Source organism: Microtus ochrogaster, chromosome 8 (assembly GCF_000317375.1).
Source record: "Microtus ochrogaster isolate Prairie Vole_2 chromosome 8, MicOch1.0, whole genome shotgun sequence".
In the NCBI taxonomy this organism is placed as follows: Eukaryota; Metazoa; Chordata; class Mammalia; order Rodentia; family Cricetidae; genus Microtus; species Microtus ochrogaster.
Window position 1 is genome coordinate 22,061,460 of NC_022015.1, and position 26,249 is coordinate 22,087,708.

Below are 26,249 nucleotides of genomic sequence, written 5' to 3' on the forward strand. Positions count from 1 at the left end.
TTCCCAGAGACCCAGTTTGCTCCTGTCAGCTGAATGCCCCACGCAAGTCAAGAAGCCTCTTTGAGCCTCAGTTTCTCTCTCTGGAAAATGGAGATAACTGCCCTCTTTTCACTTGTGAGGAGAAATGGATAAGGTGTCAGAGGTGTCTGGCAGAGTCAGCAAATGGTCACCTGACACGGCTGCTATTGTCCCCTCTCCCTCTCTTCTAGATGTCTGTGCTGAGGTCTCTTTTACTGCCTGAGTAAAGAAGAGTTGTGTGGCTCTGATTTACCAAACCTGGCTCCTGGAGCTCAGTGGGCTGGTACTCCTGGGACAGGGGAAGGTGCTCCACACTGCACTCACAATCAGGAAGTGGAGAAGAGCGAGTGCTCCTGGGACAGGGGAGGGTGCTCCCCACCCTACACTCACAATCAGGAAGTGGAGAAGAGCAAGTGCTTCCCCGCCCCCCCTGCACTTGCAATCAGGAAGTGGTGCTCAACTAGCTTCAAGCTCTCCCTTCAGTCGGGGACTCCAGGATGGGAGTGACACCACTCACATTCAGTGTGCCTCTTTCTTTTTCAACTCAACTTTTCTGGAAACATCCTCAGAGGCTGGCCCAGAGATTCCATGGTGTTCTTTCCCTGTCAAGTTAAAACACAAGATTAACTATCACAGAAGCCCCTCTGCCTGCCCCTCAGCACAGTTGATATGAGAGCGGGTTCCCAACAAAAATGGAGTAGGCATCTTGTGTATACAGTTGGCAGCTGCTTCTGTGTTAGTTTGACCAACTGTTGGGTACAGACCCAAGGTAACCATAGCAGGTTCTTTAAGAGGATCCAGAAATTTAGGTTTTAATGTAAAAAAAAAAAATCCTGGTTTTTAAATAGTGTCTATGAATTACACTTTGGTAACAGTGAGCAATCTAAACCCAATCTGGCAGCAGGCTGCGTTCAGGCTGCCAGCCAGCAGCCTCCAACTGAAGCTTGTGGAGCGGATGACTGCATCTTGACTGTGACAGCTGTCATGGATTTATGTCTTAAGGCACTGGTTCAACAAATGTTTACCGACCACCTACTATGTGCTGGGCATTGTTCTAAATGCTAGTGGTACAGCTATAATCAAAAACAGGTCACGGGGCTGCAGAGATGACCCCATAGTTCTTAGCTCCCATATGAAGGCCTTCCTCTGGCCTTCATGGGCATGGGACATGCTTGTGGTACTTATATGCATAGTACATACACACATGCATACAAGCAAACACTTATTCACATAAAGTAAAGACAAATTTATCTTCAAAAACAGGTTTAAAAATCCATGTTGAGCCAGGCAGTGGTGCACATGCCTTTAATCTCAGCACTGGGGAGGCAGAGGCAGACCGATCTCTGTGAGTTCGAGGCCAGCCTGGTCTACAAGAGCTAGTTCTAGGACAGGTTCCAAAACTACAGAAAAACCCTGTCTCAAAAAACAAAAACAAAACAACACACAAAATGAAACAAAACAGAACAAAAAGTAAAATCCATGTTGCAGCCTGGTGGTGGCGCACACCTTTAATCCCAGTACTTGGAGGCAGAGGCAGGTGGATCTCTGAGTTCCAGGCCAGCCTGATCTACAGAGTGAGTTCCAGGATGGCCAGGGCTACATAGAAAAATCCTGTCTTGAAAAAACAAACAAGAAACAAACAAAAGAGCCCACACTGCCCATTTGGAGCTGCTATTCTTCCGTGGCTGTGGATCTTTGCAGCAGTGGCTTTATGATTTCCTATCTTCTTTTGAAGATCTCAAGTGAGCAGCTCCACCTCACCCACAGAGCCCAATTTCGTCAACAGGCAGCCACTGAGCAAGGCTCAGGCTCTGAGTCACCGACACCATGCTGCGTAGTGTCTCCATCTCACTTTGCATTGAAGAGTTCAGATTCACGTGAGGGTGGCTGTAAAAATGCCCAGTGATACTTAATATGAGCAAAATTTATTATTTTAGTGGGGGGCAAGTGTGAGGTTCCCTTTGACACTTAAAACCCACAAGTGGAGGGGGTTGGTTCACAGATTTCATCTCCCACTTGCTTGGTACCAACCCTGTGGCCCTGCCCCACCCTCCTGTAGGATTCTGGGCTGTCCCAGGCCTGCGCCCTCTGCTTTGTGGCTGTTTCATTTCCTGTGTTTAGCAGCCCATCCTACCACCATGTTAGGAGAGCACAGCCTTGACCCCCCCCCCCTCCATGGGTGAGGAGGGTGATAGGTTATAGAGAGATATTTGTGCTGAGGATGTGGTGGTATTGATTTCAAGGCCCTTGGGAGAGATATTGAGTAGCAATATGAAGACCTAATGCCACCCGCAGTGTTTACCCATGGTCTTGGGTGAATTCAGAGGTTACAGTGGAAGAAACTCTCAGAAATGTTGCCCAGTGCCCTGGTCCAGAGATGGTGCCCCCGGCTGGTGTTTGATTAAAACTGGTTGGGAAGCCCCCGTCAAGCTAAGTTTCTTCTTCACTGTGTTTTCCTGACCACTGACTCAGGTTCTCTTTTGCTTAGAGCTCTGTTTTGATCAGTGGCCTTTTCCGGGGTCATGCTGTGGCCTGGTTCGCAGTATATTTGTAGAATGTCCCAATGTGTTTTAAGATCTAAAATCTGAAAGACCCCCACCTGATACAAGATTGAAGATGTCCGTGGACATTGTAGTCGGAGAGTTACTGAAGTCTGAGGTCTCTTAGACAGTTTTCTCTTGTCTGTCTCCTGTTAGTTCTTTCTTTGGCGAACATCTGCTCTCCTGGGTTTCACACACAGCTAGGGGGGCTCCTATTCCAAACATCCTCTCTGCTTGAAAACTTGTCTGCCTCATAGAGGAATTCCACCTTGGAGGTCACTCTGTCTGACCAGAGGAGGGAGAAAAAGATACCCAGCCTGCTTCTGCTGTCCTGAGATTTAGGCTTTGGGAAGCGGATTCTTCAGGGTGGAGTCTTGTAAACCCACTGGCCTGGTTGTACCACCGTCATCTGCCACCAGGTGGCTCACTTTTCCAGCCCCTCCTCAGTTTGGGTTGTTAGGCAACTCCTTCAGTGCCTTCCTGGAAGCCTCTAAGCCCTGGAGAAGACTCCTCAGCTCCTTCCAGACTCCAGAGTCCAGATGTAAGTGTGCCCATGGAGAGGTCAGAGGCCCATGTCAGGTCTCTTCCTCAGTGGTTTGCCACATTGTTTTTTGAAACGGGGTCTCTCATTAAACCTGAAGCTCACTGGTTTTGGCTAGACTGACCGAGCAGAAAGCCATAGGGATCCTCCTGTCTCTGCCTCTCTGGTTCTGGGATAACACACATGGTTAACCATGTTCATCTTTTCTACATGGGTTGGTTCTGGGGATCAAATTCAGGTCCCTATGCTTACATAGCAAGCATTCTGCCTACAGAGACGCCTTCCTAGGCAGAACTTGAATTGTTGAAGGTGGTGCGTTTTACACGTGGCGGTGCTTCTTCCTGGCTCCCTCTTTGCTTCTGATTTCTCTCTGCCAGCTTTCTTCTTTTTGGTTTTTCTCATTTCTCTTATAATTATCACATTATGCTGAAATGCAGTTGGAACTAAATACTTCCCAAGAGTAAGCTGTTGCTTTGACAGACATGAATACTTTCATAGTATCTCAGTTGGCCTGAGCAATACCAGTCTAGGAGACACTGTTGAACAGGTCTGGTGGCACATACCTGTAGTGACTCCAGCACTTGGAGATAGGGACAGGAGGATCCGGGATTCAAAGTCAACCTTCATACATACCATGTTGGAGGTCATCCTTGGACACGTGAGCCCTGTCTAAACAAACAAACAAACCAACAAACCAAAACAAACACAAAACCAACCAAACACCAACAAAAAACTCATTCTGGAAATTTCCAAACACCCTCTGTCAAGCTCCAGACATGCTATAATTCCATAGGTAAATACTTCACTACATGCGTGCTCTAACGAGTACAAACTTCAAAAACAAAGTCAATTAGCAAAACAAAATACCCGCCAGCACTCCTTGCACCGGCTAATATCAACAGTAACGGAGTGTTTGTTATTTGGAATTTTCCAACAATTAGTCTTGTTAGTACAGTGGCTGAGTTCCCCTCCTGGGTCCTGTCATCTGTGCTAAATGTCTGTCACCCCTGCGGTGGGTTTTCTGATCGTCTTTACAGACAAGGAGTGGTTTATCAAATGAGAAGTCAGGAGGACCCTCTTGCATCAATCAGCCTTTGCAGTCTGGACTCAGGCAGACCAGGGAGTTTGTTTGGGTTCAGGATGAATTGCCCATCTTCTGTTGTGCACTCCCAAAGGGGAGCACCCTGTATGGAGACATTTACAAACAGCTTTTCTCTGAGCGCTTGGACGTGTGGGGGCAATTTTTATGGTGATCCACACACGGTGTCTGTACAAGCTCAGCTTACTCTCAGACTCGGTCCCCTGCAAGCACATTTGAGTGTGGGTTGCTGCTTTGGTGAGCCAGATGAAAAACTGCAATATTCTGTTGCTGCTGGAGGCAAAACCAGGGGAAAGGGAAGGTGGGCTGAGCAGAGTGCTGCCCATTCTGCCTTTTCTGTCCTGGTTCTTGTAATGAATAGAACCATTGCTTCTGTTTACAGGACTCATGGAGGATAAACCACTTGCCCAGAGTCACGTAGGTGTGCGGGTCTAGCTCCCGCCATCTCTCAGCAACTCTCATCTTCTGCGCAGTCTCTCCTTTCCACTTATTTTTTTCTTTTGGGTCAGAGACTTACTACGTAGCCCAGGCTGGCCTCAAACTCAAAATCTTCCTGCCTCAGCTTCTTGAAGACTGGGGTTACAGGTGTGTGCCATCATGCCCACGACTTCCCTCCACCTCTGAGGTAGTTTCTAGGCTTGTGCCGGTGTTTTAATCTGAAATATTTCAGGCATACAGGGCAACTGAAGAGCGGGATAATCCCCATGTGCTCCACGGAGAGCGGGAAGTTGTCACTATCTTTCGCCTTTGCCTCATGCCTTGGTGTTTTTCCGAACACCTGTGAAAGAGGAGCTGGCATGTCACGCTCCTGAGCCCCCTGAAATCCTCAACTCGAGGCTGCATCCTAACCCTTCTTATACCTAGGACCACCCAATCAAAGTATGCATAATGCATTTGTGGAGGTGTTTTGTTTTGTTTTGTTGGTCTTTGGTCGCTTGGCTATCACTTCTGGCTTTCTTCCTGTGTTCATCTCATTGTTCCTCGAAGGTGTCTTCTGGTTTGGTTCTTTTGTCCCTGCTGAATTCAAAGTCTTGGTGAGGTTTGGGGTGTATGCGTTTGGGAAAAACATTTGATGGGAATGCTGCAATAGTAGCACAGTTGTTATGACCAAATGAGGGACAGACCAGCTTAAGGAAGATGGGGTCTGTTCTGGCTCTTGGTTTGAGGGGATGCAGCCCATTGTTGGAGGGAGACATGGAGGCAGGAGTGGAGTGTAAGCAGCAAGTCACAGTGTGTCTGCCGGCAGGAAGCAGACAGCGGTGATGGCTGGACTCAGTTCATCTTCTTTCTTTCTGTTCAGGCCTGGACTCCAGTGCATGGGATGGTGCCACCCACATTCAGGGTGCGTCTTCTCTCTGTGGTTAGAAACCTCTCTGAAAACTCCTTTAGAGACACAGGACCAGTCAGGAGGACAGCAAAGATGCCATGAACATGCTTCATATCCCGTTGAGTTGGAGGTCCAGAAGGAACAGACCGTGGGCCCCAGAGTAGTGACCACAGAGAGGGAGTGGACAATAGTAAGCTTCCAAGATCTGAAGAAGTGTTGCACCAGCAGGGTGGCTTCACTGACGCAGCTTGTTTCTGGACCATCTCTTCTGGTCCCTCCCTCCCCACACCCAGGAGCTAGACAGATGAACAAAGTCTCCAGCTTAGCCCCTGTCCTACCCCTTACTCCAACCTATGCTTAGGAGCATAGTAGGAGGGGACATGTGTTTCTTGTACATTGTCCACCCAGTCTGGAGGGAGGGATTCCTGATCTGGGGATTTAGAGAGTCCGGGGAGGGTATTCTGACCTCAGATTTTGGGAGTGACCATAGGCAATGTGTAGCCCAGACAGAGTTTGTGTGTCATAGACACTCACATCCAGGAAGAGGATAGGGATGCCATGTAAAGCCACATAGCAGCAAAGTCAGTGGGTAAGGGCTGGGGCATGTTCCCCGAGGAGAGTTGAATACGGCTGGCAGGACACTAGGACTTCCTGTTCAAGAATAAGCAGGACCTGTCTGGCTCCTCACTAAGACAAATATTTTGTTTAGGAGCCATTATCCCTGGAAGCAGGGTAGGGGACAGACACGTGATCAAGATTTCTGAAACCTGTCTAGTGTCAGATGCTACACTCAGACATGACGTTAAGTCTTGATTTGACTTTCCACTGTCCAAATGTAACACCCATGAGCTGACCCACTTCATATGCATCCTGAGGTAGGTGCTGTTCTCAGAATCACTTTACAGATGAGGGAAACAAGGCTCGAGAGATGAAGAGCCCAAGATCACATAGCAGAAAAGAGAAGAATGGATGTCCGAGCTAGTCGGTTACTTCCAGAATCTGTAGCCTCAGCTAAAAAGGGCAAGTGTTTAGAGTGAAGGGTGAAGGGGGTATCCAGGGTTTGCCTCCAATGTCACTGGCATCTGTGAGGTCACTTCCGGTACTCCTGTTGGGAATGACAGAAAAGGTGACACCTGGAGGCTGGTTCTTATCGGGTTTGGGCAGATGGCAGCTGGGGGAGGGCAGGCTGTTTGACTGAATCACCTGCTGCCAGGAGTGACAGGCAGGAGGGCATTGCTTTCTAGAATGATTTCTAGAACCTTGTTTCCTCCTTCTAGATCCTTCCCTTTATTTCTAGATCTTTTCTTCCAGTAAACCCAGGAACCGCCCTCTCCGAAGTTCTGACCTGCCACTCACACTGAGTAAGGCTGGAGACCAGTGTGTGGGAGACATGAGGCAGGGTCGAGCCCCCAGGCTGCCTTGACCTTGCAGTATGTACCCTGAGGAGTAATGGACACTGGCAGGCTGAGCTGTGTGGATTGTCAGTGAGGTGGCTCGGTGATAAAATCACTTGCCAAGTTAGCCCGATGACACGAATTGTCCTGCTGTCCTCTGACCTCTGCACTCACACAGTGGCAATCATACACTCACAATAACAACAACAACAGCAACAGTATGCCATTCATGTGCTCATGGCAATAATAACAGTTTTAGAACTCAGCATGGACTTAGACAGCCGTCCCATATCTCGTAGCTTCGGTGCACTTGGTCCTGAGCTGAGCCCTGCCAGTTCCCTGTACCACTGGTTCTGAGGATTACTGAAGCTCCGTGGAAAGCACTCTGTGAAGTGCCTGGCACAGGGCAGAGCCCGGTGTGATGGTCAGTTCTGCTCGTGTTTCTAATAGTCACCTTTGTATCTGGGGTCTCTAAGGACTCAGACACAGAAGAAGACCTGTCTGGAGTCTGGCTGCTGGTTTCCTGGCTCATAATCCATCAATATATTCTCTCCACAAGCACTTTCCACCCCCTACTCCCGGGACTAATGAAAACATTTGATAGACCTCCCCCCAGCAAGTGTGGAAGGGCCAGCTTCTTCTACTGGCCATGTTTGATGTCTATTTGCAGGGGCCCACTGGAGAGGAAAAGTCAAAATGCAATTAGTGTTGGCTCTCACCTGCAAAGCCCTTTCAACACACATCGGGTCTTTCCCCTATAGATCTCAGGGTTTAGAAGCAGCTTTCTGGGCCACAGCTGGCTCATGGAATGGCCAAAGTCAAGCGGCAGTTGTAACCACTCTTCTGTCTGAGCCCCTCCCCAACACATAATCCCACTGTCCTCGGGGCCACTTGAAGGAGGAGGACAGCTTAGACCCAGTCATCCTCCTATGGGAGTCACGGCTGGTAACACTGTCAAGAAAAGCAACCACCTCTCATGGTGGGAATTTTAGGGCTCCTAATATTTCATGCTGTGAATAAAATATTCTCAGCAGCCTTGGAAGGTATGGTCATCCCAAGGAACTGGCGGTGGGGGGAGGGGGGGATGTGAAATTTCAGAAGAAGTTAAATGATCTTTCTTGGGCCACCCGAGAGGCAAGTGCTGAGTTGGAGATTTGGACCAAGTCAATGAACTGACAAGTGCCTATTTCTGCGTAATTGGAGTAGTTGGGGGTGGGGAAGGGATGGCTTCTAAGTGCATGACTTGCTATCCTAGAGCATCTGCTTTTATGGGGAGAGGCCCATGGACCAACAGGTTGGAAGAGTTGTGTATGTATTGGCAGGCAAGAAAACTAGAGCTTTGAGAATTTGTATTAGAGAAGACATTAGTGTCCCTTGGCCTGGAACTCGCTATTTCTAAATTCCACTAGGGATTTGTTGAAATGAATTGTTCTTCTGTTTTCCAAGTTTAGAATGAATCTGTTATCATACTCAATGAAATGACCCTGGAGGAACAGGGAGTGGCTCTGGGTCTGTGTACTGGTGTGTGTGTGTGTGTGTGTGTGTGTGTGTGTGTGTGTGTGTGTGTGACTTCAGTAATACACCTAGCCAGGTATCCCAAACTAGACATTTCTTCAAAGCAGAGTGTTAGCACTCTAATGCCTAGACATGTTCTTAGCCTGAAGACCTTGACCTCTGTCACCGCTCCAGTTGATTGTAGCTCAGGATCTTGTGACTTACAGTACAGGGACCAGAACAGTGTCACCTGTGCTAGAAGATGTCCCCAGGCATGTTGTAGATGGTACGTGGATTGACTGAAACCTGGCAAGGGTTAGAAAAACCGTCTCCTGCTGTGCCCTTTCTATAGAATCAGCTGTGCATTGGCTAAGGTGCTGAAGCCAAGTTAAGCTATGGAAATGGGACGCAGGGAACAGGAGCGTGTGTATGCGTGTGAGCACATGTGAGTTCGTGAGTAGGTGTGAACTCAGTGACACGTTTTGTGCCGGTCTAGACTCTGGCCCTCATCTGAGGTCACCTAGAGGTGACCAGCCTGTGAACGGACGAGGACAGCCACAGTGGTAGTGCGTCCCCCCACAACTGCACCTGCTGCTTGAAAGAGTCAAGTAACTGAAAGAGGAAGGCAGGAGGAGGGGAGTAACGTTCCCCCCCAGAGGGAAAGGTTCGATTTTCTGTCGTTCGGCTTTGGCCTCCCTCCTTCATTCTTTAGTGTTTTGCCTGTCATTGACTCCTCTGCCTCTTTTCTCGTTCAGTGAACTTTAGTGCGTTTCCTCTTCTCCACGCTCCCCACTCAGTTGAATCTGTTTTGATGCATGTGCCTGCATTTGGGTTGTGCGTGCTGTCTGTGTATGTTCGTTATGGGTGTGAGCGATGCCCAAAAGGGAGGTTTAAACAAATGCTCTGTGCGTGAACGCTGCATGAGTCAAGGAGAGAATCTCGGAGCATACGGTTAGGATCATGTCTGTGAAAACGTACTCTGTGCTTTCTCCATTCTTCAAGCTGTGTCATGAGCAATCAGGGAGCATCCTTCTCCCGCCCCCCCTTGTATGACACAGTGGGGTTTGAGATGCTACTCAAGGCTTTATGGGATGAGTGTGATTAGATGTGTGTGTGACCTTCCTTGCAGAATGGGAGGGCCTCCTTGGCCACGTTTTTGTCCCCTCTCAGAGAGAACAGACTTGTGTTCAGAGACCGTGGTCACTCTGCAGGACTAGTCAGTCATCCTATGATACTGCATTTATTTTGAGGCTTAGCAGGCATATGGGAGACCATGCTGGTTTTATAATTAAAATGACATGAAATTTCTTCTAAAACAATCGGAGTAGCTCCCAAGGGGATTCCGTCTACAGAAAAATGATAGTACAAGACAACCTGGTTCTTGAATGGCCAGGGTTAGGAGACCCTGGCTGTTACTGAGAACACCGAGTCTCAACTCATAGCGAGTACCCCAACCCCCCTGGGGTTTGCTAAGTTAAGGTCCAGACTGCAGGTCTGAGATTGAGACAGACTCCCTGGGTCATAATCTACAGATAAACATCATGCCATCATCAGGAAGGAAGCTTTCTGGAAATGCCAGCTCACAGGTGTTCTTGTACCTGGATCTGTAGTCACAAGACCCCCATGTTTTTCCTGAGCACATTAAAGTGTGGGATCCTGTGACCCATCAAACTGCTAGATGTCCTCAGAGCCCTGGTGATGAGGTAACTAGAGGCAGTACCTCCACAGCTCATGAAGAAGCAAGGCTTCTGTGTGTGTGTGTGTGTGTGTGTGTGTGTGTCTGTCTGTGTGTGTCTGTGTATGTGTGTGTGTGTGCATGTACACATGTTCTTATATGTGCAGGTACCCTGTGTGTACAGTTGCATGTGGAGGCTGGGGGACCACTTTGTTTTTCCTGAGATTGCAGCTGTTCTTAGATAGCTGCCAACCTTGGTTATATATTATTATTTCTTGAGATAGAGTCTACCACTTTCCTGGAACACACCAAGTAGGCCAAGGGACTGGTCCATGAGCTCCAGGGATCTTCCTGTCTCTGCCTTCTTCTGTGGTGGGATTACAGGTGCACACTCCCAGGCCTTGCTTTTTGATGGAGGTTTTGGGGATGGAGCTCAGGTCTCCATGTGTACAGCAAGGACCTCGCTCCCCGGCCCCATAACCAAAGTTTCTACTTCTCGCTCTACAGCCTACTTCTGAAGTACTTTGTGGAAGGATACCCCAGGGCTGGCTGTGTCTTCCTGTGGAAGCACTGTTGAGTCTCCAGGCTTCTCCACCCTCTGTGTGCCTCTCTGACCCCATTTGCGTTTATAAACCCTGGGTCCTTTGAGCAGCTGCCTTCCTGTCTGGATTCTCTGAAGCCGACGCCAGTGGCTGGAGAAGGGACATCTATCTTTCTTAGCACTGCTGTTCTCAGGAGATACGATTTGCCTGATAAATGTGTTTTGGCTGCAGCTAGTCAGGGTACAGTGAGAGATTGTTCGAAGTCTCAGTGTTTGGCAACCGTTTAGAAAAATTGCACCTGACCTTTAGAAAGTAAATCCCGTGGGCTGGGGATATAACTGGAGTAAAGTGTCTGACGGGAAAGCATAAGGACCTGAGTTCAATCCCTGTGCTAGCTTCTTACAATGACACATCCTTGTGACGCCAGTGCTGGAGAGGTGGAGCAGGGGGGTCCCCGAAGCTTGCTGTCCAGACTGCCTAGCCTAATGGGCAAGTTCCAAGTCCCATTGAGAGGCCCTGTGTCCAAACACGAGAGGGATGCATGTGAGGAACAGGATCTGAGGTTAGTTGATCTCGGGCCTCTATCTTACATATACACATGTTTACATGAACACCGCCAGAAGGGGCAGAGACAGAGACAGACAGACAGGAACACAGAGAGGTACCCAGGACACCGACAGTGAGAAGGAAACTGCACAGTGGTGTGTTTAGGTCTCCTGACCATGTGACCTGCTTTGTGGAGAAGAGGGGAGTCAAGGTTCTGGGGTGTCCGACAGCGGGCTGTGGAAGCATCACAGTTAGTAACATCCTACGGTGGCTGAAGCCATATTCTGCATCCACCTGCTTTTCTGTAGTCAGGACTTACAGTACCTGTCAGGAGGAGGCATCTGTTTCCCATCCTTGAGGCTAACTTTAAGGCTTGCCCATACGTGTGGTCACACGGACAGCATCCATTAGTTTTCTCATTGCTACTAACAAACACTTGGCAAACAGCAGCAACAATAAAAACCCTTAAGGGATGAAGGGTCTTTTCTGGCTCACGGTTTAGGGGTACAGTCCATCATGGCAGAACACACAGAAGCAGCTCTACGATGTGGTGGCGGGTGCCTACGGCTGCTCACTTACATATGGACAGACTAGGAAACCAGGGACAGGAAACAGGGTGGGCCTATAAATGTTAAGACTTGAGACTGGAGTTATGACTCAGCGGTTTTGAACACTGGCTACTCTCCTAGAGGACCTGGGTTCGATTCCCAGTATCCACATTGGCAGCTCATAACTGTCTATAACTCCAGTTCCAGGGGATCCAATACCCTCACACAGACATACATGCAGGCAACACACCAGTGCACGCAAAGTAAAAATAAATAAACAAATATCACCTTGTCCTCGGTGACCCATTTCCTCCTCTACCTCCTAAAGGTTTCACACCCTCCCCAAATGATGGCACCTTTTAGGAACCAAATATTCAGACACCTGAGCCCTTGGGGGTCATCAACATCCAAACCCTGAAAATGGGGTTATGTGATCCTCAGGGCTAGATCAGGAAAAGTCAGCTAGCTTTTGCCTACTTCTCTCTGGATGCTGGAATTTTCAGTACATGCAGATGGCTGGGAATGTGTTGGTACTTCAGTTCGGCTACAGCCAGGCTGTCATTGGTAAATAACCTAACGTGGCCCTCAGACAGCTACAGTGCCAGCCGATGTCCTAAGATATTGTAAGAGAGCAGTGGAGTAAGAACTCCTCAATCGGATGCCTAGAATTTCCCAAGCCAGAAGCTCGCGTGTGAAATCAATTATTTTTGGATGATTTATTGTGGAGTCACAGTAATCAGAAACGCTCTAAAAGTTTTAGTTCTCACAAACAGCCTATATGTCCTAAAAACATTTTTAAGTAAGCTTTGCTGCCTTTCGTTTTGTTTAAAATGCATTTAAAACACCCAGGAGCAGGGAGTAAGCTGTGACACCGTCAAAGAAAATACTAAAAACCGGAGAAAACACACACCAGAGACTGGAGTATGGCAGTAAATGAAAAAAAAAATATATCCTAGCTTTTCTGCCTATGTTTTGTTTGGGATTCTGTGTGTTTCAAAATCCCCCTTTTCCTCTTCCCAGCCTTTTAATTTTTCTCTGCCTTCCCCTCTATTTCCCCCTTTCCCTTCATTTTTCCTTTCCTTTCTCATATAGTCCAGGCTAGCCTCCAGTCTGCTTCAACCCATCCTCCTGCCTCCACTCTCTGAGAGCTGGGATTATAGTTGCACACCATCACCTAGTTGATAGGAACAGAAGCCCGGGGCCTTGTGCGTGCTCAGCCAGCATCTACCAACTGAGTTTCAGCCCAGTCTCCATGTGTGTTCTTTCAATGTAAGTTCCATGCCGGTTCTATAAGACAGGGTCAGTTCACAGACGAGGAAACTGATGATTGGGGTGTTACAGAAAGGACTTCCCCTGCTCTGCAGAGCCAGGGCTGGATTGAAACACCGGGATTGTAAACAATGAAGGTTGCATCATCAAGTTTCTTGGAGTTAAAAGTGCAGGCCCTTCAGGGATCCCTGGGTCAGCGCTGGAGCAGAGCACCAGGAGAATCCACATCCCCAGGGCCTGTCCCTACTGCTTGTCCACCTGACTAGGAAGCCTCTAGAAGGTTCTCACCCACCTCCAGCTGTGGCTTCCCCCTTGCAGGCGTGTACACTGCAGCCCACAAAGGGGCAGTGCTTTGCTCCGTAGCATGGAGAGCAGCTTCATGGTGGGGGTTCTGTGCCAGGGAGCAGTTTCCTGATGTCCAGGGAGGTGCTTGGCACATCTTACCTCAGAGAAAGTACCCAGGGCCCGTGGCGGCTTTGCAGACCTGGTTCTTGGCACACGTGGGGCCCCATTCTGCAGTAGACACAGTCTGGGCTCAGGTTGGTGAGGGCTTGGCTGGTTTCTATGGCAGTGACTGCTATACTGGCAAGTGTTTGTCAGGTGACGCTCAGCAACTCCAGGTGGAGTGGTGTGGACACAGGGCTGAGCAGAGCTGCCGAAGGCGCCTCTTCTTGGAATTCCCAAGTACACCAATGCTTAGCAGTTAGAGGTAAAGGCCCAGAGAAGGGAGAAGGCGTGTAGAAACAGACAGGAATTGCTTCTTTTAGACTCATGGTCGACTTGACTGCAAGGCCGGTCCGCTGGATTACAATATACCGTGAAGCTGCTCGGAATGGATGTGACATTAAGTTTGACAGTATTGGAGCCTCCCAGTGGGTCAGACATCCCAGGTGGCTCTCAGCTTACAGTCACTGACTTGTGGGGTCATTGTTGAAAATTGGCATGAAAGATACCGACAGACCATGATCATATGACACCCAAGTTTGGGATTCAAATTGAGGTTCTAAGGTCCCCAATTTGGCTAGAACCTGGCTCTTGGGTGACTGTTCTTTTTTTCCTCCCCTTCCTTCCTTCCTTCCTTCCTTCCTTCCTTCCTTCCTTCCTTCCTTCCTTCCTTCCTTTTGCCTGTGGCAGAGGGAATTCCTGGATCCAGGACTGAAACGGATGGCTGTGGGAAGACTAAGGCTGCTAGGTACTCTAAAAGTCCCTGGAGGATCATCCTGTCCTCCTCTTCTTCTAGCTGCCACCCCATGCTCCTCATCTTGGTCCATAGTATACCAAACTAGAAGCTTGGACCGGACTTCAACCACACGCCCTCCCATGCGTCCTCCTGGCCATGCTGCAGGCATCTCTTACTGGGGTAGTTGTATGCCCCTGACTATCCTGTTGCCTCCATTCCTCTGCTCTTCTTCAGATCCCGGGCATTACATTGCCAGAGGCACCACTTTGGCGAGTCCCAGCTTATTAGCTCAGGATCAAAATTTCTCAGCCTGGCAGTGGAAAACTGGAACCTCCTGATGCTCTGGCCCCCAGCCATTCGTGCCTGAAACCATTCTGAATGAGGTTTAGGTGGAGATGGGGTTGGAGAGGCTGGGCAGAGGTTAATAGCTGAAATCTAAAAAAAGTGAATTCCTATTGCCTGTCTCCCACACTCCCACCACTTCCCTTTTTAATAATTGCTTTCTGTGGTCCAGCTAATGGAGATGTAGCCCAGGCTCGGGAGTGTGGTGGCTTCCCACGGCAGAGGTGGGCTCTCCCCGGGTGAAAGATGCCTAGAGCTAGCCCATTAGCAGGCCAACAACGTCCTGTCTCCTCATCCTTCCTCTGCCCCCTAGTGGAGGGAGTAGCAGCAGCATGACTTAATCTGGGCGACAGCGGGGAGGGCAGGGCACTTGTCCCCTGGGTAGGTCAAGGGAGACACCTGAGTCCCCGGTTCTGTCTCAGACCCATTTTGTTCTCAGACACTGTGCGCTGGCCTAGCCTTGACCCCACATGAGCCATCGTGTGGCACGTGAACTTTCAGCTCACGTAAGGAGCCTGAATTCTTAGAGTCTTTGTAAAACAGTATCAGAGCTGTTTCCTTACCAAGAATGAGTCCCTGCTGCCAGGAGGACAGAAGACTATACAGTCTCAGTGTCTCTTTGTCTTTGTCCAGTTGGACCTGGCTGAGGACCATCACTCGGGGCTGATTCTCCCCTTCCCAGAAGTCTGGAAGACTCTCCTAAGGGCATGCAGAAGTGGCTTCCCAGGGTTTGTCTCCAGCAACTGAATGCTCGGCTTTCATGTCCTTTTCTTCATTTTGTTTCAGTTTTACAGAGTTTTTGGATCCGTTCCAGAGAGTCATCCAGCCGGAAGAGATCTGGCTCTATAAAAATCCTTTGGTGCAGTCAGACAACATACCTACGCGTCTCATGTTTGTAAGTACCCGTGATTTGGTGACCGATATGTCCCTGTTCCAACTCTGAACCAAATGGGCTTTGATCCTCACTGGTCAACCCCTGTTGAAGACATTAGTCAACTTTAAATAAAGAAAAAAAAAACGATCCACCCAGTTAAAACTCACTTCCAGTTCAAGAGCATCCCTGATGGCTCACTTGAGACACTGTGATTGTCTAACACTTTGGGAAAGAGCAGACTTCCTTACCTGACTTATGGTGAGTGCTTCCACGTATTGTCAGTGTAGTGAAAACAGGCTAGAAGCTAGTGACAAGAATCCCTGCCCCTTTTCCTTTAAGGATAAGCCTGGAAGTCCATGTAGGGAGCTTTGCTAACCACCCTCGCATCTGGTTTGGATTAGGCAGTTGTTGACCACTGACAAGATGACCCTGTGGTGGGCTGGGGAGTGGCTTCTTAGGCAAAGTTCTTGCCCCATGGGAGGACTGGAGATTGGATCCCCTGAACTCAAGTAAATGCGGAGTGGGTGTGGTGCCCTGCCCATAATCCCAGCACATGGAAGGCAGAAGCAAACTACCCTCAGCAAGCATGGAAGCCAGACTAGGCAAATCAGTGCACGCTAGGATCAAATATGAGATCCCACCTCAATATCTAAGGTGGAGCGCCATTGCGGAAGACATCCAATTTCAGCTAGAGACCTCTATACATGCTACACACACATACGTGCGCCCACACACATGCCAGCAGAAATACACGTGTGTACATTACATGCCCAGACACAAACAAAAAAAAAGCCTCCCCCATTACCTCACCACTAGATGTTCTCTGTGGCCCTGTCCTAGAACAACTGAGCAAACACCCAAGCAGCTGGTGAGTATAATGGGATTATTTTACCTCCTTCACTTCCCACGTGGCAACTACAGCCTTTTACTTCTTCCTCCTTGTGTGTCAGTGCCTATGGAAAGTCTGCCTCATACAGTCCCAGCCTATGTCACAGAGGAAGGAGTCTTTACTACCCACTGCTTATAGATCAGAAGTACCTTCCAGACAGAGGAGAGACCTTTCCTGAAGCCACGCAGCTGGTAGATGACAGTGTCAGATCCAAGTAACCAACTCTGTAGGTCCGGGAGACTGCCCTGAATGTTCCAGAGCTTCTGGAACTCCTTACTGATGCCCAGTTACTCTTGGAGCATCGCCAGTGAGCCATTCTGTAGCAAAGGAAGCCGTCACATGCTCCCTCCACCGGAAACAATAACAAAGCTTCCAGATGGGCTGCCTAGTGGCTTGAAGGTGATTTCTGTTGCCCCATCATTATGCCCGTGCTTCTGGAGACTGCGGTGACTATTCCAGAACAGTGACAGTACACACGGGGCTATTGGAAAGAAATCCCTTTATTTCACAGAGGAAAGCTTCTTGAGTAACTATGGCTGGAAATATATTCATATCTGCAATTGAAATGCCTTCTATACTGCACGAACCTTCAGGTGTTATTACAGCTGCTTTTAATAATTACTTTTCAGCTTGGAAAATAAAATAGATTTCTGTAAATCTTAGGCAAAGTGAACTATTAAGGTCGGTTGGCGGTAGAGCATAACAAATACTCACATATTACAATAAGATCCTTTTCCAATTCTCTCCTAACTCAATAAATCCTAGATATGAAGGAACCAGTGTGTGGCTAATGACTTCACAGCACAATTAGGGGGAAACATCTGTTTATCACTCAGATCCATTCTTCCCAGGGTTTTGCATTTCATGCGCCGTAAAATACAATTTGGAGATGAATGTTCACACGGGACAGCGAGAGAAATTTGTAGCTCTGGCCTAGTTTTTCTAAACAATGGACTGTTTTGAAGACTGGCTGCAGATGCCACAAATGTCCTGGCTACAGACACAAGTGGGATGAGACAGTTTGTGTATCGCCAGTGGTTTGGATGAGATGCCAAAAGGTTATTTAGGTTTGGATGAGAAGCCAAAACGTTATTCGGTACTGTGATTCTTGAGGAATCAGCATGAATTTGGCTCCATGCACTGGCTCACTCTCTAACCTTATAATTAAGCAGCTTCAGCCTTTTGCTTTGTTAAGAGTGGTTGACGGCGCTCTTGCATGTGGCTACAAGAGTCAGCGCAGTCTGCGGAGGCAGCAGGAGAGCAGAAGGGCCGTGTAAAGCACCTGCAGCCACAGGTGGAAAGTACTGTCCTATGATTAGATTCATTCACCTAGATTTCATTAAGAGCTTAATGTGAGCTGTTGTTTGTCAACTTTGGGTTCTGGAAAACTTTCCCAGTGTCTAAAGAAGACTGTTCAGTGGAGCGTACAGTCTCCTGTACTAGTCTAATCTAGGTCAGTTTCTCTTGGAGGCTCATCTGTCTGGTGTGTGTGTGTGTGTGTGTGTGTGTGAAGTGCATGCATGCACACATGGCATGGTGTGCCTGTCACAGTCAGAGGACAGCTTGTGAGAGTTGGTCCTCGCCTCGTTCTGTATGGGTTCCAGTGGTGGGACGCAGGTAGTGGAGGTTTAGCAGGCAGTGCCTTTACTGACTTGTCCACCTCGCTGGCCTAAATTTCATTCTTTCGTTCATAAAGTCTTGGATCTTTTATGTAGATTGGAATGTTTTATTCTGAATGTGAATTTTCTAACTTTCTAACTAAAATGTTTTTCAAGTAATGAGTGGCTCCAAGTCAGCAGTGTGCATGCGTGTGCATGCATGGATGCATGTATGTTTGTGTGTTTCAAAGGTCCTTTGTCAAATGTAACCAGAAAAATAGTATAGTAAAGGTTTGGTGATTGAGTCGATGTAGTCAAAGGGGAATAAGTGGTATTGACATCCTCAGAAAATCCCTAGCTTGCATTTTAACAGGAAGTCAGGTCAGGTATAGACCATACCCTCAGGGACCCTGCATATAAACTCTGATATAAAATAGGATCTGGAAAGTATTGTGGAAATTTGATCTATTTGGCCCATGACATTTAGGAATGACAAGCCCTATGGGCATGTGATATAGATATGAATAATTTGTATTAGTATAGATTTTGATTTATTGATAGAAATTTAAGGTCAATTTTGTTATATGTATATGCATATTTCTGCTATTGATTAAGATATTGTGATTGTGTAGTTCACTTAAAATGTAAGCTTGTTAATAGATAATCATAATAGTCAAGTTTTGATGGAGGAAGGTCATTGGTTGATTAAATAAAGAAGCTGCTTGCCCTGATAGGTTAGAACGTAGGTGGGAGGAAGAGGAAGTGAGGTCAGACTCGACAGCTCTCCTCTCAGGAGCAGACGCCTCAGAGAGACACAATGCTCCACTCTTGCGGGCAGAGGTGAGAGCTCTGCTCTCTGAGGCACACGCGATGAAGCTCTGACCCAGGATGGACGTAGGCTAGAATCTTCCCAGTAAGCGCACCTTGGGGTGCTACACACAGATGATTAGAAATGGGCTAGTCCAGGTGCGAGAGTTAGCCTAGAAGAGAATGGGCCAAGCAGTGATTAAAAGAATACAGTGTCCGTGTAATTATTTCAGGTAAAGCTAGCAGTAGGGGCAGCCGGGTGCCAGAGACGCAGCCCCACTGCCCCTGTTACTACAGGCATGGTTTTCTCTGGATACATGACTGGATAAAACTGAGGAGGAGGTTGCATGCTCTTTCTCTTGGGAGGTCGGAGCAAGCCTTGTGGTTACCAAAATAATGGCAGCTGGATCAGCAGCGGAGTCTACCTTGTTCTGTTTTCATGAGTTTCTTTTTTCATTACACTCCTTAATAAATTGTTGACCAGACTTTGAGGGTTCTCGCTTCAGAAAAGGTCAAAGGGGAGATTCAGTAAACTTTTTGGGAGCATCATCATCATCATCATCATCTTCACCACCATCTTCCTCACCACCATCCTCATCACTATCATCTATCCCCATCCACATCATCCCACCATCACGAGCTACCACGGTGGCCACGGTTTCTTGAGGGCAGCACTTGAGCTCATCTCATCTCAGTAACGTCTCAGTAATGCTTCTCAGGATTTCCGATGGCACCATTTTGTCATCAGCTCAGTAATTTCAAGATGAAAAGCCAAAAAAAAAAAAAAAAACTTTACCGAGGTCCTACAACTGTTAGAAGCTAGACCAGACCCTCTCAGAACACTGAGAAGCCCTTATGCTGTGATGCTACCTTTGGACTGGGATGAGGTGGCAAGGTGGTGCCAGCATGTGACACACAGGAAATGCAGACATTAAGGCTCCAAAGTGGGAGTAAAGGGCCGTGGAGGCTCACTGAGTCAGGGTTTATTGGGGAATAATGATCGGGTGAACTGAGTCAGAGTTTATGGGGAAGTATCTGTAGGGTGAGGGGGCAGAGGAGGCAGGGATGGAGCCAGATGATGAGCGCCTTCGTTTCAATGCTGATCACCGTTGTTCCTCTCTACCCAGTGATGGAAGAGCTGCCGTGAGCCACGCCCAGGGCTGGGTGGTAGTGATGCAGGCCTGGATATGACATGCCTCCTATTCTAGTGGGGGCACAGACACAAACGTCAGCTGGGCTGTTCAACGCTGCGGGAAAACCTCTGAAGAGCAATTTAGACTTAAATGGGAGACGGAGAAGAGGATTCTGAGACTTTCCCCTTGTCTTTCAAGGAATCACCCAACTCATTTTCTTTGTCTCTTCTGGTTACAGCTAGTGCTCACTTGATTTCCTCTCCCAGAATCTTCCTGTCACTGTGATGACTTGCTAGGAGGATTTCCTATTCTGGGAAGCTTTTAAGGAAGATGGGAGCTACTCAGTGTGGAGAGAGGACGGAAGGGGAGAGACACACTATGCTGGTGACAGACAGTTTAATTTGTAGTCTCTTTTTAAGTCTTTGACAGCCCTTCCCTTGGTGACAGGTTGCCATTGTTTACCCAAAGTGGGGCCTTGGCTGGGTGTCTGTGTACGTTGGAATTGTCTTTAAGATCACTTCGCTGCCCACTTTTATGTAAGGTGCCAGAGCTGTAGGCGCTTTGACCCTGTGTTGTGACATGAATGAGCCTTGACGGCCTCCTTCCCAACTAGAATCCTGACATTGGAATGCTGTGGACTTAACTCCCTTGGTGTTAATCCTTCCTGCCCTGGTCACAGCCTCCCTCTGCAGATGGGCTGCTCCAGCCTTGCCTTTCCTGGACACATCTGGGAGAGCATCGCGCTTTCCAGCGGTGCTGAGGCAGACCCTATTTCTAGATGGAGTAGTATCTGGACACTGGGGGCATTTCCTGTGTGGGATTCACTGGTGGGTATACAAGGGGGAACCCACTTGGAGACAGTGGTCATATACTACTTGGGCAAGATGCCTGAGGTCCTCGGTTCTTTATTGTTCCCAACACTCTCCCTTTGCCCAGTTCCTCTACTCAGGTGAGGAGAGTTAGTGTGGAGCCCACTTTCATCCCTTGTGAGGTCCTGGTACCCTGGGGTGTACTCTGAATACATGCTACATTCATTTGGGGTATGACGAGACACCCGGTAACAAACGGGGAGGGGATGGTAAATCTAGACATATCTCCGTTCTGCGTGGGCTCTCTGTTCCCTCAGAGCTTACATCTTAAACTACAAGCAGGAAACGAGTGATTTATGGCTTTCCAAACACAAAGCCCCCAGTGACATACTTTTCCAGCATACTGGGGACAAGTATTCAAATGAACGAGACAATGTGGGACACTGGGTCACTGACATTGGAAATCACATCGTTCTGAAGGGCTTAGGAACCCCCAACCATGAATTTATTTCATTGTTGCTTCATAACTGTAATTTTGCTACTGGGTGGTGTTTCGGTTCCTAAGACCATCAAAAATAGGTGTTTTTCCAATGGCTGTGACCCACAGGTTGAGAACTGCTGATATAGGGCTTTTCATCCACACCACTGTGTGTGGCCAGGACAAAGGCATGAGACTGGTGCCCCTCCTGTTGCTAGGACACGGAAGAGATCATACCATGTAGCTGGCCGCAGATACTTCTGTTTGGAGATGGAGCTGCGCACTCTGGCAGGTCGCAGCGCTTTCCTGGAGCTCTTAAAGTTGGGGAACTGAACTGTCCCCGGGCCCACCCTGTGCTTAGTACTGGCTCAGTAAGCAGGTGATTGGTGGTCATAAAAATGATCCCAACAGCTCCGACTTAGGAAGCTGCAGAGTGGGTACAATGAAGGCTGGTTTGGGCAGCAGCAGAGGGGAGGGAGACCTAATTAAAAGCAGGAGATCTGTGGCAGGGAATGATGTTTAAAGAAAGGTCCTTACCATGGGTCCCCGTGACTCCTTAGCTCCTATTCCTGGCAGTGAGCCTGCATGTTTCTTACCTGATGCTCTATTCCCTATTTGGACCAAAACATCCTACTCTAAAATCCCTTTTACCAGCCTTCGGGGCCTCATGGGAAAGCATTTTCTGTTCGTATTTCATTTGGAGTTTTATTTCTGTTTACACACATGAGAGCATGTCGGCTAGGGTTGTCTCTCAACACTTTCTTCTGTTCTGTGTTATTCTATTAAGTCTTGACTTGGTGTGGTTTTCCTTACAGGCCACTATTTGATGAGTTTCTCTCTCCTCTTTGGTAGCCTGTGGCGTGAACTATACTTAGAGGTTGATGTTTGCATTTGGAGTCAAAAAGGATACTTGAGCCTTGGTTGTGGTCTTGGCTGTGAGAAGGTGATAGATACTCCAGATGTTGGTTTTCAGGGTCTGAATGTGAAGATGTATTTCTCAATCAACAGCATCAGGACTGTTTGAGATCCTCAGTCCCCAGACCAGCTGCATAAGTGTGTCACCATACCAGCAAGCCCTGGGGCTATTCAGCTATGAGCAGTTGACTTCCAGGTTCTATCAGTGATTTTTAAATAGCCCGTGTCATCCAGAATCATTAACTACTAAGGGTACAACCCCAAATCAGTTACTACCTCTCGTGGTCACAAAAACATGTCGGCAAATAAGAAGGAAGGCTTTTTGGTGTCTCACAAGTCATCTCTGAAGGTGGAAACCAAAGAGGAGTGCTCAAAATAGTTGAGTGAAATGGGAAGAAGCTGTTTTGAAAGGTCATGGTCATGTGCATGAATTCTGTCCATGACTTTGTCTTATGAGGAAGCTCTTCTGTGAAAGGTAATGCCTCTTCTGAGCATGTTAACTAATTCCTAAGTGGGAACATGAGGGGTCTATAGTTACTACCCCTTCCTATCACTTCCTGATTGATGCAGTGTTCGGGCCATCCAGACACTGTTGTCCTGAGATGTTACACATGAAGAATTAAGTAAATAATTTCCCTCCTGGTGGCACCAGTAACTAAAGAAACTCCATATTGGAGGCAGAAAACTTGGTTTAGAAGATCAGCCTTCTTACTTAGAAGCTGTGTGTCTCCAGGCTGATCTCTGAACCCAAGAAATTATCTCAGAGCCATCATGAGCCTTAAATACTTCTAATACAGGAATGATCTCATAGGGTGCTTTATGATGAGCCTGGCTGCATGTGAACCCCACCACCTTCATTCCAATGTGTATTTGGGTAGATGTACCTTAGTTACGCTCCTTGTTGCTATAGTCAAAAACCTGGGGAGAAACAACTTAAGGAAGAATCAATTTATTTTGGCTTACAGTTTGTCCATGATGGTGGGGAAGTCACGTCAGTAGAAGCAGGAGGTGGCTGGTCATATTGCATCTGAGTCAGGAAGGAGAGACAGAGAGAGAGAGAGAGAGAGAGAGAGAGAGAGGAGAGAGAGAGAGATGAGTGCTGGGATGCAATCTCTTTTTCTTTGTCATTCTATCTGGGACCCTACGCACGGAATATACTGCTCACAGTTAGGTTGTGCCTTGCTACATGAACTAACCCAATCTTGAAACTCCCTTACAAACATATCTGGAGGTTTGATTTCCAGGTGATTCTCTATCTGGTGAAGTTGGGAGGAAGAATTTGTATGAAAGGACTCCCTTCTAACCTAAAAGAAAAAAAAATGGATATTCAACAGAAGAGGTTCAAAGGGGAACGAGTTGATTGACTCTCATTAAAAAGGTTTACCCTCTCATGTTTCTAGGGAGGTGAAACCAGAGCCTTCAATCATACACCCTACACACACACACACACACACACACACACACACACACACACACACACACGTCTGGTGTTTCCAGGGTTTACTGCTGCCAATGAACTATCATAATTATACACTATTTTTTATTCTTTAAAAAGCTCCCACTTTCAATGTGGCTCCCAGCAATTACAAATCAATTAGAACCTGCAATCAGACCTCCAGCCTTCCAAGCCTGTGTTTTCGCTCGGTAGAGACAAATTGCCCTTCTTTGTTTGAGGTCAGTTCGGTAAGGTCATTTGACTAGCGAGTTGAAGTTAACGGAGACTAATTATGAACTGCCACATCCGAAGCAAATCAGAGTCCTCATGAGAGCTTATTTGTTGTTTCTTCCAGGCAATTTCTTTCCTCACACCCTTGGCTGTTATTTGTGTGGTGAAAATTATCCGGCGGACAGACAAGACTGAAATTAAGGAAGCCTTCTTAGGTAGAGTATTCACAGTTCTTGCTTTAGGGGCTGGGAATGATCTTAATTAGATAATCAAATCTGAAAAAAAAATCTCATTTACACCCAACTGATTTTTTTTTTCCTTTGGTCAAAATTAAACTTTGGAAAAATAAGACAACATAAGCTTAGAAGGTGTTGAGTCCGTGTAAAGTAAAGGGCACTCAGAAGGAGAGATTCTCAGAAGGTGCCCAGTGTGCCTGCGTGTGCATGGACCACACACGCATGTACATGCACACACATGCATAGAGAGAGAGAGAGAGAGAGAGAGAGAGAGAGAGAGAGAGAGAGAATGTCAGTAAATCCTCCTACTGGGATGTTTTAGCAACCAAGGTAATATAACCTGTGTCTAAATCTCTAGCTTTTTAATCTTCTGGAAAACTAAATTGAATATGTATATACTTTAAGTTATCTAGTCTTTTATGCCCAAGCTTGGGTTTATTATATTCTGCTCACTTAACCATCCTCTGGGGTGTTTGGTCTGGAACCTGAGGTTCCTCTCCAAGGGATGTGTTTGTTAATCACTGGGCTTACGGAGATGAAAGCGTCACATGACACTCCTCTCTTTCTCAGAGAGAAAGCGTGAATGAGGCAGAGTGCGTGTCTCAAGGACGAAGAATAGAGACCATTTTTACAGAACCAAGCTTTAGTTAAGTCTGTCTGGTTGAAAAGAATAATGTTAAGTTTCCCTTTCAAATTAGCTCAAGTAAATAATGGGTTTAAAGACAGAGCTAAAATAAGCAATTTTATCAACTCCAAGAAAAGGAGGGGAAAGCACAGCAGTGCCCCCTGGGAATGCAGCAGGAAGAGAGCTGGGATGTCAAGCACTCGTGACCAGCTCTGCCTAAAACATGCCCTTCCTCACTTCCTTCCATTTCCGGTCTCTTCTCCTGCCGGGACTCGGTTTCTTCTGCCCCAGACCTTTGCTTTCTGTGAGGCTTGGGCTCCCAGTGGTGCTGCTTTCTCCCTGCACATCTGACTGCGCTACCCTAGTGGCCACCACTATGTTCACGGCCTCTTGGTCCCAGTCTCCCAGATGGAGACTTCAACTCAGTTGTTTGTCCAGGCTGAAAGTAATCTTGACTCTGGCCAGCTTGCCGTTACAGGCTCACTCTGTCAGGTCAGACGTGTGCTCTGGGCTACTAACCTGTAGACTGAGAATTTGGTCGCACGACCCAAGAATGGCTGTCATAGTTGTGGCTGTAATTTACTGCTGGCTATGGAACTGTGTTCCTGTGACGTCTCTAAGCAGCCCTGGCTACCTCCTCTAGACATTTTCAGTCCTGGCTAAATCTCCCTTAGGGTGGCACTTCAAAATTGAGCACCATACTCTGCCTCCTCTGCGGTAACTAAAAAGGAATTATTGGTTGTTCTGTTTGCTGAAATCAATGAGTTTCTGTCCAGAAAGTGACGGAAAGCCAGCAGTGTGCACAGAGGTTGCAAACAACCCACACTTGAAGGAAAATTTGGAGGCAGGAGGGCGACCTTAAACATCGACATCAGAAGACAAGGCGGTTTCTAATCAAGCCTGGAATTCAGAACTCTCTCGGGGAGGGGAGGGCCAGTGTCATGTCGTTCTGTACTGAGGGTATTTAGAAGATTTTAACCCAGGCGCTTACACCCGAGCCCCAAGAGTTCCTCTCTACTACATACAGACAAGAATGGCAGCGTTTTTCCTGTACAGCATCTAGCTTATAGGTATTCAGGCTACAGACTAGCCAGGAACCCTGGTATGGAAAGATTGGACTACTGGACTGCCTAAAACTACACGAATAATACCAGCAGAAGCTCTCAAATCCTCTGCAGGCCCATAACCCTTAATGCCCTCAAAACCAGCCCCTAGCAAGCCAACCCATAGGAAATGCCACTTTGAATTTCTTCATCAGCTAGTCTTGTTTGTGTTTCTGATCCACCAGTCAAAATGGTGCTGCCAGATGCTGTAAAAACACCACATGAGTTAGACCTGTGGGGCTCTCCTTAGTCAGCAAGAACTCTTGCCTGGGGCCATGCATTCTCCTGCCTTCCCAGCCACCCAGCATCTGATCAGAGCCCTGCCTTCAATCTAGAGAATGAGGATTATTGGGATAGATACCTCACAAAGATCCCTGCGTCAATACCCTGTCAAACTGTATCATTCAGATAAAAATCAATCAGTCCCATGTACTTCCAGGATGCTGAAGCAACTCGCGCTCTCCTGAATGTGGTCACCCCAGCTTCCCATCCTTCTCCATCTCTTTCAGGCATGTGGATCATACAGCGCGTCTGCTGGTATTTTCCAGCTCACTTACTTCAAACCTTTGCAGAGACTGTACTGTCTGCAAGCCCACTCAGT

At 47.6% G+C, this 26,249-nt stretch overlaps 1 protein-coding gene across 1 annotated transcript in view; it reads left to right on the top strand.

The window, feature by feature from the left end:
* Positions 1–26,249, top strand: part of Plpp4 (phospholipid phosphatase 4) — a 121,416-nt gene that overhangs the window by 37,534 nt on the left and 57,633 nt on the right. Inside the window, exons 2-3 of the mRNA XM_005351355.3 lie at positions 15,302–15,410; positions 23,809–23,899. Of these exons, the coding sequence (XP_005351412.1) occupies positions 15,302–15,410; positions 23,809–23,899 (200 nt within the window). The remainder of the gene's footprint in view (positions 1–15,301; positions 15,411–23,808; positions 23,900–26,249) is intronic.